A 16106-nucleotide genomic window follows, 5' to 3' on the forward strand; every position below is an offset into this window, starting at 1 on the left:
GTGTGCACAGCCCTTGAAATATCTCTAATTAATGTATAAAGATACTACATGTATGATGTATTGCTGATAAATTTTTACCATGTTATATTTTCGGATGAGTTAAGAGAGAGAAAAAAAAGCCCAGTCAATTACCTGTCACCAATATGATTGACTGGTCAATGGAATGTAATTTATTATAAAAACTATCTTGACTGACAGCTCACATACCTTGCGGATATTACGGTAATAATGATCCAAACTGATATCGTAGATAAGCCGACTTTCTTAGGGAATATTTGCCTTGGGTCAATTCAAGAATATTAAAAACTTGAAGACCATCATGATTTAAGCTGAAATGCATTTTTAAATGCATAAATTTTTGTTTTCATATCTTTTTAATTTCTCATCATATTTATGAAAAATAGGGCTAAATTTATGTATTTCAATTTAAAAATTTCATTATCAACAAAATATATGATTTTTGTCATAATTAATATAATCAGAAACACAGATCAAGTACAAATTGTTGTAGACATTGTCCGATACATTAAGGTTTTGATAGGCAGAATACCTCTATATTAAAATTTCTATGTTTTTATTCATATCTTTAATACACATCTTGTAAAGAGATTCAAAATATTAGTTACTAGTTGATTAGGTACAACTAAAATCTGGTATGTTATTGTGTAATACAGTACAGAGCTTTAAATGGGAGAGGAATTTAACGTCCACTTGATACAAACTAGGTCATTTTGGGCCTAACATATATGCTTCAATTTCATTTCAATAATATGCTTGCGCACAGGGGTCTTTAGCCGCAAGAGGAGACCAGAAGACCCGGAAAAAATCCACAAAGTTGGACTGACAAGATTACTCTTTGTCACATACAAACGGGCAATCGAAACCACGAAATGAAATGGGGTTTAAGATCCTACTGTCTATGAGGGAAATTTTGCCCGGGCAGCGGCACTATGGCCTACTCTCATATCAAATTCCAACTGCCAAAGGATCTTTTATGCGCATGCCAATTATATGCGGGACCTTGATTTTTTGCCTCATCCAAATGACTAGACAGCTGTCCTTGTTCTGCACCACTGACAAGGGGAAACCACGCCGGAAAATCCAGATGAACTTTCTCAGCGAATGCAGGGATCAACAATTGAAACCATACTACTTGATTCATCCAATGTGTGCAGCTTAAAGGGACAATAACACTCTTGCTGGCTTGACAGCTCCAGAAAATAAATAATAGCCGTATTCTAAATATTAGATGTTTATGTGTCCTACCTGTTGTGTAAATTATCTATTACATCCTATTTTACTTGTCCAGAAAGTTCGAAAATAGTTTTAAATCCAAGTCATATTTGAAAAGGTTTACGTTAGGCTTTTCAAATCATTTAGTTGAATTTTTCCAATTTTTTTAAATTAGGTGTGTTAAAGTGAAATTTGTATTATCAATTAATTGGAATATTGTAAAATAGTACAATTTGTTGAACAGAATAAAGATTGGGACATATTATTCAGTTACAACAAGAGTGGTATTGAGCCTTTAAATCATTTGGCCACCCAACCCTGTTGCTTAAAATGAAAAGAGAGCTACACGTACACTAAGCCCTCGAATTCCTTGACTTCCCTAAAATCAAATCTGGGAGTGCTGTTAGTCGGCTCAGTCTTATCTGATTGGTTTTAATTAGCAAACAGTAACCAATTGTTTCATAAAAAAAATTATGAACAGTAATTCCTTGAATCTCCTTTAGCCTTTATAAAATGAAGTTAATGTCCTACTTTTCTGCTCCATCCGGACTAATGAAGACATCAAGCTCCTTTATTGGAATCAATGTCAACATTGACAAAAACTTTGTCTATAAAATACTGATTAACAACTGTCATTCCTTCATACATAGCAGAGGGCCTGACAAAGACAGCTGTCTATTTGTCCGGATGGGACGAAAAACCGAGGTCCCTTGTTGTAATATTGGTATGGTACTATGTTTGTTGTAATAATGTGAATGTAACTGTAGGCCCATGCTGCTCCATATGAGCATTTTAATGCAATAAATTTATCTTATCTTAATACTAGTAAATTTGACAAAATAGTCAACACTGATTTTACATGACGCTGCAACTACATGTATTTTAGGAAATATAATATGTCTTTATTTACTCAATATTCAACATGTAAAACTGCAATGACACTGTCTCTACAAGTTAATATTATCAAGTTCGGGGTGACCTGCATATTGACACGGTTTGCAAATATTTATAGCTTGTAAACGACAGTGAACACAATGGAAAACTTGCTGTGTGGTACATACAACACCATTCTTTCTGCAGCATCCACTCGTGTGTCGCATTGCATCCATTGGGAACCATGCAGAGATCTTACCGACCAGAAACAAGGGAAACTTACTGTTTTTTCCCGCCTTTATTTAGCTTATTGCATTGAAATAAACAATAACCCCGCGTTGAATTTATAACCTTGTAGTATAATAAGTAGACTCACCATGTTTAAATTGCATATCAACACATTAGCCATACACAACTTCCGTATCTATTACACGACACTTGTCAAGCTTTAGGTTCCGCCATGGACCAGAGGGACAGTGACGTCACGTGACCTAATGTCATCAGTATGACCCAGTTCGTCTCAGGTGATTGACGCCGATTGTAAACATAGAAACATTATCCAGGCCGTCTGACCACAATGCTATCTATTATGAATGAGTCTTTTATGATAGGCTAGTTAATTGGTTAAGCTTTAGTGACTTTGAACAAACACAGAGACTCGAGAGGTCATTTACCTTGATGTTTGATGTTAAAACCATACTGTGCCAGCAGAGAATTTTCACCAACTCTTTTCATTCAACATAGAAATATGTTTCATGTTATATAATAGTTTCAAGCCGTAGCCTACGATCAATGAGATTGTGTGACTGGGCTGGGTTGAACCATAATAGGCTTTGGACATAGGAATATGTAATTTCCATTATTAGCCTTGGCAGTTGGTTGACACTCATTATCTCATATTTGTTTATACTTGATCTATTAAACTTAAACATGCATTATGCAAGAGCTAAATCTGCAAATAAGAAATCTTTCTCTGGCTTCAAATCCTATATAAATTATTGTTAAACATTTATTTCCATGACAAGCCAATACTCAACACTCGACTAGATCATCAGATGGGCGAGATATTGAATGGATTAGAACATCCAGTCATTTAACGTTAATGTGAATAATCAAGACTTTGTTATCATAGTAATTGTACATGATAATCAAGACTATATTTAAGTTATTATCTTGTCCAGACTTCAAACACCCTCAATTTCACTCAGAATAAAGTAATTTGACTGGAATTTTGAATATATTATTTTTTGAACTATTATAGCAAGAATGACCAGCTCTTTATCTAAATCTTATATATTTAAAATGCATCTTTAAAGATTGAGTAACAAAATGGTGACCATGGCCTCCAGTTAGCCTGACCTATAGGGTCCATGGTCAGACTCTCTTTAAAGGTCTAATTGCAGAGATCCAATTGGTTAAACCAACCATTTTAACTTTTAACAGGATGATGCCAATCCTTTCGTTATCTCAAAAATTGTTAAAAACACCAATGTGAAGAAAAATAGTTATTTTTATTTTATAATTCTTTCATTTATTAATTTACATATATTATGATGTGATATAAATATTTATATATTAGATATCATACAATAATTGATTCAGAACAATGTTTGTGAGTGATTGGCAGGGTGTGATTACAAATATATACAAATAAATCTCTATTCTGCATGCCCAACATGTGCTGGAAATCAAAGGTTTATCCACCAAATATTTAAATCTTTTATAATCATAGATTTAAATATTTCTGAATAACTCCCTTAAAATTGTCAAGTCAATATGTGCACAATTCCTCATCAAGACATCCAGGCCAGGAATTAACAGTTTAAGTTGTATCTGACTAATTGTCAGACATGACTAAACTAGCAACTGACATTTTCTACTTGTATTAATAATATCAAATAAAAACACAGTAAAAAAGACAAATTAATCATTCAGCAGAGGAACTGTGCCTGACATAACTCAGGGGAGGATCCAGTGGTGGGATGGGATTGGCATTCAAAGCGTGAAATAATGATTTAGACATGTGTGATATCACATTAATGCTTTGCATCAATGAAATTGAATCACAATGTGATCCTATTAATTCATTATAAAAATTGACATCAATGTGTTTGTATGTCTACGTAATTTACAGATGATGATGGCATCATGCATTGTCAACTGTCAAATTTCCTTAACCTGGCAAACCCCCTCCTGCAAAAATTCCTGGATCCGCCCCTGATAACTTAAATTCTGTCAATGTCTGTGACAGGTGCTCTATTTCCAGGGTTCATGAAATCTATTAGCCATGTGATAAGATAATAAGTGTGTGACTTGATTGTGTGTATAAACCTTCACCCCTTTCTCTAATTTCCATGGTTATATTTTTATAAATCAATTCAATAACACAGCAGGATAAGCGATTAGTCCACAGCAGTTTTTCACTAGTAATTTAAACATAGATGCACATGGGCTCATGCCCCATAATACAAGCACCACCAACAGAGTCTTCTGTGCTAGCTCTAAAATCTTTGTCAACAAATCCCACAGAGCAGGATTTTTTTATTATTATATCTAGTAAAACCCAACATGTGAACAGGTAACTCTGTAACCGTATTTGAATTTTTGCATCTTAAGATTATAAAATACAATAAATGAGCAATAGCTAGTGATGTACCTACTCCACAACCCGTGTTTGGAAGATTTGTTAATAAAATATTTGCGGGTAGTCAACGGCATGCAGATATTTTGTTGATGCCCGGGATCAATCCCTTGATTGTGTGTGTCATAGGGCTGGGTACCGGTATGGAATAATGTGAGAACAGATGAACTAAACTAATTTTTATACAAATTAAATATCAATCAGTCACATTAATTAAAATTTGGTACCCCAAATGAAATGTCAGAAAACTTTATTTTAATTCCCCTCTGTGATTGGACAGTCCCTGAAATGGATGCCCAGGCCACATCTCTCCCTGCATGCCATTGGCTATAATATTCATTATTAATGGCAAGTGAAATATAATTAAATGTTGTACCTCATAATTTCATTCAAGCATAAATCTCAAACAGAAACAAGTATACATGTAGCTGTAGCTTCTACTACTCATCACTACTCAAAATGTGAAATTTACAGGTTCATTTTCCAAGAATAATAAAAGAATGAATATTTAACATATTGTAAAAAATCAAGGCAAATAATTAAACTAAGATGACCATGTGGGTTCCAATCTGAGGAAAATACAGATCTATATTTCTTTTTTTTTTTATTTATACTTTCGATGGCCTACACTACATGAAGATATGACCTTGTTGTGATGGAAGGTCGCGTCAGCGGTTATATGACAGGCTTTTGAAACTATGACGTCAGACATTGATTAATCAATGAGCGTTGACGTTTCTAGTGGTTTACCACAGTTATGTGCACTACATGCCAAGGACTCGCCATAATAGACCGTTTCATTGGCTAATTCCTAACATCAACCAGAACGCGGGTTATATAACAACTCTTCCAGATCCTAGATTTGTGAAGACAAAAACGAAATTTTGAACTATAAAAAAACGTAACGAAATAGGATCTGTGTTTTAATCATATTGAGTGGGTTCGATCCTGCTGAGAAAGTACCATTGGTTACTTCAGCCTGGTTTCCCCATCATTCGGATGGTACAAAACAAACACGGTCCTGTTACATATAAAAGAACCCTTGATGGTTGGAATTTGATTTCGAGTAGGCAGAAACACCTCTCCGTCCACATAAAATTTCCCTCAAAGCACACTGCATGGTGTATGTCCGTTTTTATTAACCCTATTGGTGCAAAAAAGTAGGACTTAAATCTCATTTCACATACATAAATCTCATTTACACAATAACCAATATGGTCACATGACTCATGTCAAATGTAAGTTTCATAAATATCAAACAGAAAATTCAAATTTATCCTTAACACAATACACATACATAAATCTCACATTGTATATAATAACCAATATGGTCAGGTGAAATGTGTGTTTTATAAAAACAAAAAAAAAAGCTACAAAATACAATCTCAATTTGAATATTAAACAGATGAATAAAGTCGTGATGATACTTATATTTATATTATATTTCAATATAACAAATATATCAACTGAAAAGTGTTTCTTAGATAGCTGTCTTTATTAGCTCAGTCTGTGTAGAACTGTAGGACCTTAACCCCATTTCATTTAATTTCTTAGATAATAATTATGACTGACCCTAGATAAATGAAAATTGTTTTTTTAGATAGTATTTCGAAGATAGTAATTGTGACTGACTGTAGATAGACGAAAATTGTTTTTTTTTTAAATAGTAAGTGTGACCGACTCTAGATAAATGGAAGTGATTTTTTAGATAGTAATTGTGATTGAAAGTACTGGTAGATAACTGAAGAGCGTTTTTTTTATAGTATTTCAACTGCCTCTAGATAACTGAAGAGCATTTTTTTATAGTATTTCAACTGCCTCTAGATAAGTGAAAAGTGTTTGTTTGATAGTATTTCAACTGCCTCTAGATAAGTGAAAAGTGTTTGTTTGATAGTATTTCAACTGCCTCTACATAAATGAAAAGTGTTTTATAGACAGTAATTGTGACTCCATCCAGATAAATGAAAAGTGTTTTTTGAGATAGTAATTGTGACTGACCCTAGATAAATGACAAACGTAAATAACAAAATAAAATCAAAATACAACAGAGTAAAAATTTAAATTCTGTATTAATAGACTTTTGAATTGATATGTAACATATGTATTCATCTTGTAAAATCCCTGCAATATTTGCCATGGGAGTTCGTAAACACCATACACCTAATAAAGCGTAGGAAGATTTAGTTATTCATGGTCTTAATAAATAAATAGCCCCTCGAATCCTGTAAATCATATTTCTCGTTTCAAATGTGGAACTAAAAGCTTTTAAGAAAAACAAGAAATTACTATTTGATTTTAAATAAATTCTGACCCCAAGCGATAAGATTTCAAAATTTAAATAGATGTCCTTAAAAGAACAAATTTTTTAATTGGTGTAGCCTTAATTTCCTAAAATTGTAATTTCTAATCACTACCTAGATACCATTTTAAGATACATGTCTGATTTTTAAATAAGAAGCTGTTTAGACTCTTGCTGACATATTGAGATACATGTCCATTCCTTATATTTTGAATTTGAACTTAAAATGTATTCCAAGCAATTTATATTTTTGTTTGTAAAGTTCCTAGGGTTGTACTAGTATGTACCATTTATATAAGTTACAGTAAAGACCTAATAAGTCTTGTGAAGAATAATACAAATGTATCTTAGTTTACAAAGTAACTACATGTATTACAAAACCAAACTTACAACATAAAATAAATAATATTTCTGTTACATCATTTACATAAAACATTGTCAACCATCACTCATGTGAGTCTATGAACCTGACAAACAAAACCATTGAACTGTGTAGAAAACGGAAGGCTTTGGTTCCTAGATTCCCAGAGTAATTCCAGGTTCTCAAAATTAATTTAAATCTACATTTAAATGTACATGTCTGACTAATTATTTCTTTATTAATAATATTTTTTTTCCTGATTTTGGCACTCAAAAATATAACTTTTATTTTATATACATGTAGATTTTATATTACAAATATATACACCAGTCATAATACAATACACATTCCAAGTTTTATTACATCCAATATAATTTCATTAAAGTCTCTGAATGTAATTTGGAAGGAGGGTGGGGGTGGGTGGGGAGATGAAGGGGGGGGGCGAATGGATAGCCTGTGCACATTGTATCTCATAAGATCTGTCATTCAGTCAGCTGGCGTGGTTTCGATTCCCTGGCTATATATGACAAGGAGTAGGGTCGCCTGTCAAACCTCCTGTCCAGTAGCTTATTTCACGACACATGACATTTCATTCATATTATTAAGGTACTTATGTGCAGGGTACTTTTGACAAGAGGCGTGAGAGAGAAATGGGGTTTAAGTTAAACTGTTTAATGTCCACTCAACACAAACTAGTCATTTTGAGACCAACACATGGTTCAATTTTATTTCAATAAATCTCTTCAGTGTAGGGGTATTAAGCTGTGGGAGGAAACAGGAGAAAGTGGCGACCCTACATCTTGTCATGTATGGGTTAAACCATTTAGCCACCCAACATCCGCCACCTCAGAATGTTGCCATCAATTAAACATAACTAATATAAGAAGAAGTGAGTTTATCTGTTATTATATGTTCAAGCTTACACAGTAATATACACCCCTTATTAGACTGAAGATACAACCCATAATCTAAAGATGGACTTGCACTTTTTTTACCGGTCTGATTAAAATACAGATCTATATTTCGTTTAATTTTTTATACTTTCGATGGCCTACACTACATGAAGATCTGACCAGTTGTTTTGGGAGGTCGCGTCAGAGGTCATACGAGTGGCTTTTGACCTATGACATCAGACATTTGATTAACCAATCAACATTGATGTTTTCATTGATAACCCACAGTTCCATGTAGCTCACACCAAAAGCTCGTCGTAACAGACCGTTTCATTGGCTAATCCCTCACATCATCCTGAACACGTCAATGATAACAACTCTTCCAGATCCTAGTGTAGGACAAGTAAAACGAAATTTTGAACTAGAAAAAACGAAATGAAATAGGATTCTGTGTTTTGATCAGATTGACACTTTACAGACATGTCCATAAACCCTGGTTGCAACTTACTCTGATCGTTAACCATTTACATACAGTAGTAAGGCCATACCAATTTGGAACTTTTGAACAGTTACAGCACAACCAAGTATTCTTGGTTTTACATGTGTTCCTGAAGAACAGAAAATCAAACTAGTGAGGCCTATTCTATATTTTCATATTAAAATGACAAGACAGAATATTTTCTTTTATCATTTAGAAGGTCATTATAAATATATCATAGATTTTATCATATACATGTAGACTGTCAAAAGAAATATAAGGGTTGTCTATCGAGATATTTATACATGTTTTAACCGTTGCAACAGATAAAATGAATTTAAATACAAGTTTATTTATTGTCACACTATTTATAGATAATTTCAATTTTTGCCATGAAATTTCACCAACAGTTGCAACAAGTTTTTTATTGTCACCCTAGATAATTTCAATTTTGCCATGATATAATCCAGACTTTCCATAATAATGATATATTACATAATCGAGGGTAAAAGACAAGTTCATCAAGACTTTCCATAATAATGATATATTACATAACCGAGTGGTAAAAGACAAGTTCATCAAGACTTTCCATAATAATGATATATTACATAACCGAGTGGTAAAAGACAAGTTCATCAAGACTTTCCATAATAATGATATATTACATAACCGAGTGGTAAAATAACAACGAAGAGCAAAATAACTAACAATACACTCCACCACCGTATACCACAGTCAGCACCATTTAAATGTTCCGGCTTTTTAGCCCGTAATGGAAAAACACTTTTATTGGTTAACACAGATATCACTTCACTCAGAGACCCTCGTTCTTTACGAGTATAGTTCCGCACACGTTCTAAATCTTTGTCCATACTTTTCAAAAATGCCTCGGCTTCTTCATTGTTGTTAGACAAGTTTTCCTTGATACTCAAAGTTCGCATTATTTTCATCTGCATCTCTGGATCACTAAAGTCCTGAGCAGAATCTGTGTCATCGTAATTATAGTTATACGAATTTGGTATTTCCATCAAGGGTTCAAGATCTCCATTGTACGAAGCTCCGCTGCTAGCAGGAGTTTGAACTTTTAGTTGGTCTATTTGTTCTGATAAAATACCATAGCGTATAACAGGAACCTTGACATACTTTAAACCAAAGAAATCTTGATCCTGTATTAGATGATTGATTCGCTTCAATTCGGAGATCTGAAACAAGACAAAGTTAAAGATATTATTTGCATATTTGACAGAGAAATGTGACTTAACGTCAATCAACACAAACTAGGTCATTTTGGGATATTTCATTTCAATAATTCGCTTGCAAATAGGGGTTTAGCTGTGGAAGGAAACCGGAGGAAACGGAGCAAAGCCACGAGGTTGGACAGGTGACCCTATTTCTCATCATGTAAAAGCAGGGAAACACATGTTAAACCATTTGTCCACTCAAGAACCCTTTTGCTTATTTGAAGCACCAAGCAATAACTATTTTCCTTAGTAACGACTTGCAATAACAACAGCGCAAAAGGTGCAGTCAATACCATCTATGGTATGATAAAAAAAAAATAAGGATCGAGAATAAAATAAAACAGAAACTGAAAAAGACAAAAGTTACAAAATTCATTTTCTTCTTTTCAAAATATTTACTGGTAGATGTCATCTGATTTGTTGTTCTTTTCTGAAAGCCATTTTGAGATTAATATATGGTTACAATAATGTACTTGTGAGTAGGGGTCTGTGCAGTGGTAGGAAACCGAAGGACCCAGAAAAAAAAACATGAGGCAAAACAGGCCTTAGACCAATTGGCCATACAAACCCCCTCTGTCACTTTCAGATATAGTGAAAGTAAGTAAATAATATCTCATGAAAATTAATGTGACCGCCAAGAGGTCAACAGAAATGTATATTCAAATTTTCTAAAATTACGACTTGGTAGCTCTATTAGGTTGAACAAAGAATCAGGCTATTTCGTAGATTTTACAAGGAGCAACTCTTTTAAAATTTGTAGATTTTTAAAGAAGAGACAATGCTAATATTTGTAGTTTTTTAAAGGAGCAACTACAGGTATGTTAGATTTTGTTGATTTTAAAAGGAGCAACTCTGTCAAAATTTGTAGATTTTTGAAGATATTAAAAGAAGCGACTATGCAAATATTTGTAGACTATAAAAGGATATTTACATAAAGTAAAAATGTCATATCTTTGGCAACAAATTTATTTCCCCCTAATCGTGGAAATAGATCTTTAAATACAATTTTGTGAAGAACAGACAAATATGGTTCATAAATGTGTATATATAGACATAGATAATGGCCATTAAAATGCAACTAAATGAATACTGATACAGGTGACTAGGCCAGATGTAAATGAAGTGAAATTTATTACAGTAATGAAATGAGCTGTAATGAAGCCTTTTACACTTACATGTAGTTTCAATAGTTAGAATACAGATATTCTCCATTTTACAACCCACTCGACTTGACTTTCAATGATATCCATTAACATTAAACAATTGTATGATAAACAGCTGTTATTAAAACTAATAGCTCTTAATATTCAAACCTTTAAATTTAATTACTTATGTGCAGGGTACTTTTGGCAATATGATAAACCCCTAGAAAACACAGCAGAATATGTGAGTGTGAGAGAGAGAGAGATGGGGTTTAATGTCCAATCGAAATTTCGGGTCTAACATATGGTTCAATTTTATTTCAATAATTCGCTTGAGCTTATTGGTCTTTAGCAGTGGGAAGAAACTGGAGGACACCACAAGGTTAGACAGGCGACCCTATTACTTGTCACGTACAAACGAAACCACACCACTTGACTTAATGACAGAACATATGATTTCATGCGCAAACATTAAACCACTAGACCCCACCCCGCTCTGTGAAAAGAAGGATGACACTCCTTAAAAATGTTTTCCTCAACCATAGGCCTACATGTATTTGTACTGATAGGCAGTCAAAACCAAAAATAACAATTTTTGTTGTACCTGACATAATCGCAGGTGTGAGATAAGTTAGTTCCTTTTACGTCAACTTCCACCTAGGGTGATATCGCAGACAAGGTGTGGAATAATGAAGTAATTAACTTATAAATGAGCGAAATTGTCCAGCTACATCCCCTCCTTATAACAAAAATCGGGGGTCACGGTGGCTATGTGGGTAAGACACTGGCTCGCTAGCCCGGAGGTCGGGTGTTCGATCCCTACATTGGCCAAGAAAGTTGATCCAAATTTTCCGGCGTGGTTCCCCCTTTTCAGTGATGCAGGAGGGAGGGTGTGACAAGGACAGCTGTCTAGTCGTTCGGATGGAACGAAAAACAAGGTTCTGTGTACATATTGGCGTGCGTGTTGAAGATCCCTTGACAGTTGGAATTCGATATAAGAGTAGGCCGTAGTGCCACTGTCCGGGCAAAATTTCCCTCTTAGCACACTGTATGGTGTATGCCCGTCTTCATTAGCCCAGTTCGGAGCAGAACAGTAGGACGTTAAACCCCATTTCATTTCATTTTTATAACAAAAAAATGGAATCCAAGAGATCATACATGTACTTTAGTAAAAGTAAAGACCATCATCTAACAAGTTGCATTAATAATCAATCATCACATGAACATAAAACAACTAGGACTGGAAATAATGGTTTTAGGTGCATTTAACAAACTGACTGACACTTACTAAAAATATCCATAAAAACACAGGGGAGGGGATTTGGGATGGACAAAATGACAGGTACCAGAAGGATTGTGTCTGACAATGTCTTTGACAAGTGTCTCATTTTATATACAAGCCTAGACGAGAGAGAGAGAGAGAAATGGAGGTTTTATGTCCACTCAACACAAACTAGGTCATTTCGGGACTAACAGGGTTCAATTTTATATCTATAATTCGCTTGTGTATAGGGGTCTTTAGTAGTGGAAGGAAATCGTAGGACCCGATGAAAACCCATGAGGTTGGACAGGTGACCCTCCTCCTTGTCATGTACCGTACATCCGGGGAATCGAAACCACACCAGTGGACTCAATGACAAATCTTACAACACAACGTTCACGCACTAATCATTCGGCCACCCCCCCCCCCCCCAAGCCTAGACAGGACATAAGGTACCTGTCTCAGACATTATCAGACACAAACTATCACACAATATATATAAATTAAGCATAGGTGCCTTATGTCTATGCTTAATTTCAAAATATGACACAAATCCTGAATTTGTGATTGACAAATTCTGTGACAATTGCGTTATGTCCAGGTACATGTGTATAAGGAAAGAAACAACATAGAAATATGCACTACATGTACATTGTTTTCCTACAATATCTACTACACGTAGTTTACAATTGGGTTATACAATAGTAATACACAGGAAAAAACTATGTTCCCTTCAGATTTATAGGGTCATATATTTCAACCACAAAACTTATCTTAATGGGGCATTATGGGAGATTAGATAAAGAGTTAACAGTTGTCGCTATAATCATTAAAAAATAGATAACGTAAATAGAGTATGCTGAAAATTTCAGTCAAATTGCTCCATTCTGAACCAAGATATTAGCTTTTGAATTTTAAACTAGCCTTGATCATCATTACTATATATCAGTATGATAAAAAACAAAGTCTCGATTATCCATTTTTACGTTTAATTTTTAAAAAAAAAATGCATTCCAATCCGCTAAATATCGCAGGCTAGCTATGGTATCAAGAGCTGATTATGGTCTGGATAAGTTAGTTAATGTCTAATTGATAATTTAGATAACATTTCAGGCCTAAAGAAAGACCTGCAATAGACAGATTTAGCTCTTGCATAATGTCTGTTTAACTAAACAGCAGACTCATAATAAATAATATAAGAAAACATAATTAAAGGTCGACCATATATTACAAAGTGAAGAAGCAGTGGATCATATACCTGAATCTTTAAACATTTAGATAAGATTTTATTTTTAGATAAAGAGAAACAAACTCAATGTATTAAATAGGTCATAGGCCACTGATCAATATACAGAAACTACCAATTCTCCTTCTTACATAAAGATCAATCAAACAGTACGCCTTTGTCAGGCACAAAGTTCAAAATGCCAGGGTTTATTAATGCCTGACAATTATATTTCCAGACCTGCCAACTTATTAAAGAAACATAAATGAGAAAAGGTTTACAATTCTTACTGGTCATGAATATTTAAGTAAATAATCAAGTTGCAATCTCTTTAAAAGAAAGTATTTCAAAACCTAATACTTGTGACAGCTGGCAAACTAAAGAAAGTGAGAGTCATCAATATCTACCTGTATTTGTTTTTTAGTTGTGTTTTAATATACATATAAATTATATGAGGATACACCTACTTTGATTTTGTGGTTTGGTTTTGTTTATGTTTTTCATCTCTGAGATAATTTGAATATAAAGATTTTTAAAATGTCTTTTAATTTGCACCCAGTTATACTATAGAACAATTTTAAGTACGGTAGGCCTACTCATTTGAAACTATAAATTCTATTGTAAAAAGATAGGCCTAAGGTAATACATGTGTATCTAGCAAACTGTTAAACAATCAATCAAAAATTATGATACACATGCATATTCTACTTTTATGGCATAAAGATTGACAGACATGGCACTGCCTTTTCCATATGCAAACACCACTATACACATGGATTTCAGAGTGCTTTTATTGTCTGGTTGTCTGAAGTGACCTACTGCTCATTAAAACTGTATGTTGAGGTCTAAACTGATTCCAAATTTTTACCGAAACTTATTTTTGCATAAAATAGCCAGTGAAGGCAAAACAAAAATTTTTATGAATGAAGTATCGATAAATGGAATGGCATTATCAATGATCCTATTTTTCTGCACCATCTGGGCTGAAGTGGGCCATGAGGGAAAGTATGCCTGGCCAAGGGTGTTTCGAATTCCAACTGTCTTTATGTGCATGCTGAAGAACACACATAGCTTTTTTCTTGCAAGGCCCCCCGGTCCTGCACCACCGGCAAGGGGGAGCGACTGAGGCTTGAAAATGACGAGGAACTTTCTCAGCCAACACCAGGATCAAACCAGCAAGTTCCAGGTTAGTAAGCCATGACCATACTCAACATGCCACAGTAGCCCCCAAAATTCTATACTTGTAATGTATTAAAATATTTTTCAAAAGGCGCGGAATGTATCAAAATGTGGGTTCCATATTTGTTATGATTATTAAAGTTAAGATTTAATGATAGAATGACTTGTTGGTCTGCAATGATCTTTGTTTATTTAGGGTTACTGCTAATATATTTGAATTGGAGTTATTACGAGTCACAACACTCAGGAATGCCAAATTTAGGATTGTCAACGCACCGAGCAGCAGGTCAGGTCAGTTCCGAGCTGTTTCCCCTTTCTGTCCATCATCATAGGTTGCAGTAAACAACCAGACACTAAAATCTTTATAAAATATATGACTATACACACCGGACACGAGAACTGAACAGACAGACTTTGAAGACTGTCTCCTTCGGTGATTTCTCTGTCAAAATAAATTGGTTCATCATTTTGTTGGGAAGAATTGGATGATTTGTCTTTAGATCTGCTTCTGATTGAAGTCATTTCTACATCGCCATTTTCAAGTTCATCTTCATGGACATTACTCTCACCAAAGACATAAACTCTTGCAGATTTGACATTCTGGACCTGTCCTTTGTTGTAACTGACAGCCCTGTCACGATTTTTTGATTTCTTATTCTTCATCGGCGATGACAGGGATGTTTCCACAGTGGTCCCTCGTAAATAATTGCTCATACTCAGAGCGACTGGCATTGATTATTTGGATGGATAGAGTTTGCACGGCTGACAGACTGAACAATATTTTCCATTCTTCGGTCACATATTGTAACCGAAATAACTTATTAAAACTTCCAATAACAATCCACGTCAAACCAAGACAAAATCGGCGAAAAGTTACACATGCGCACCAAGGGGGGTAACTCTCATTAACCTCAACTAAATCCGAAAAATCAACTTTATCTGGTCTTTGGATCAATGCACAAGAACAAGATTTGGTTACAAATGCAAGTTCGTAAGTTCTGTAACCTAACAAATCTGAAAATAATCAGAAGGAATCCAACGTTTAAAAACTGGTCAAATACGAAACTACGGCCGGTGACCCCAATCAGTCAACAATAAACGTACTTCCGGTGCAATATTAACGTCATTCTAAACTTTAGGTTACGTGAGGCTAGTATTTTCATCAACAATAACATAAAAATGGTTTGTGTTCCTTGCTTAGTTATTCCATTCCTCCTATGGTTTTTCAATCGATACGTGAGACCATTTATAGGAAAATTCTGGAAGCCATCTACAGAAAA

At 34.4% G+C, this 16106-nt stretch overlaps 2 protein-coding genes across 4 annotated transcripts in view; both read right to left on the bottom strand.

Annotated features, from left to right (window-relative positions):
• LOC126819769 (rho guanine nucleotide exchange factor 28) overlaps window positions 1-2573 on the bottom strand; it is a 237406-nt gene extending 234833 nt beyond the window's left edge. For all 3 annotated transcript variants that reach the window (XM_050547974.2, XM_050547973.2, XM_050547972.2), the window contains exon 1: window positions 2483-2573. The gene's annotated coding sequence lies outside the window, so the exon portion shown is untranslated. The remainder of the gene's footprint in view (window positions 1-2482) is intronic.
• Window positions 2574-7846: 5273 nt separating this feature from the next.
• Window positions 7847-16106, bottom strand: LOC126819791 (lysM and putative peptidoglycan-binding domain-containing protein 3). Its single transcript, XM_050548030.2, has 2 exons — window positions 15214-16106; window positions 7847-9980 (listed from the first exon to the last, which is right to left on the bottom strand). Exons 1-2 carry the CDS (start codon window positions 15556-15558, stop codon window positions 9414-9416), a joined length of 912 nt encoding a protein of 303 aa, XP_050403987.2. The 5' UTR covers window positions 15559-16106; the 3' UTR covers window positions 7847-9413.

This window comes from Patella vulgata, chromosome 4 (genome assembly GCF_932274485.2).
Source record: "Patella vulgata chromosome 4, xgPatVulg1.2, whole genome shotgun sequence".
Classification (NCBI taxonomy): Eukaryota; Metazoa; Mollusca; class Gastropoda; family Patellidae; genus Patella; species Patella vulgata.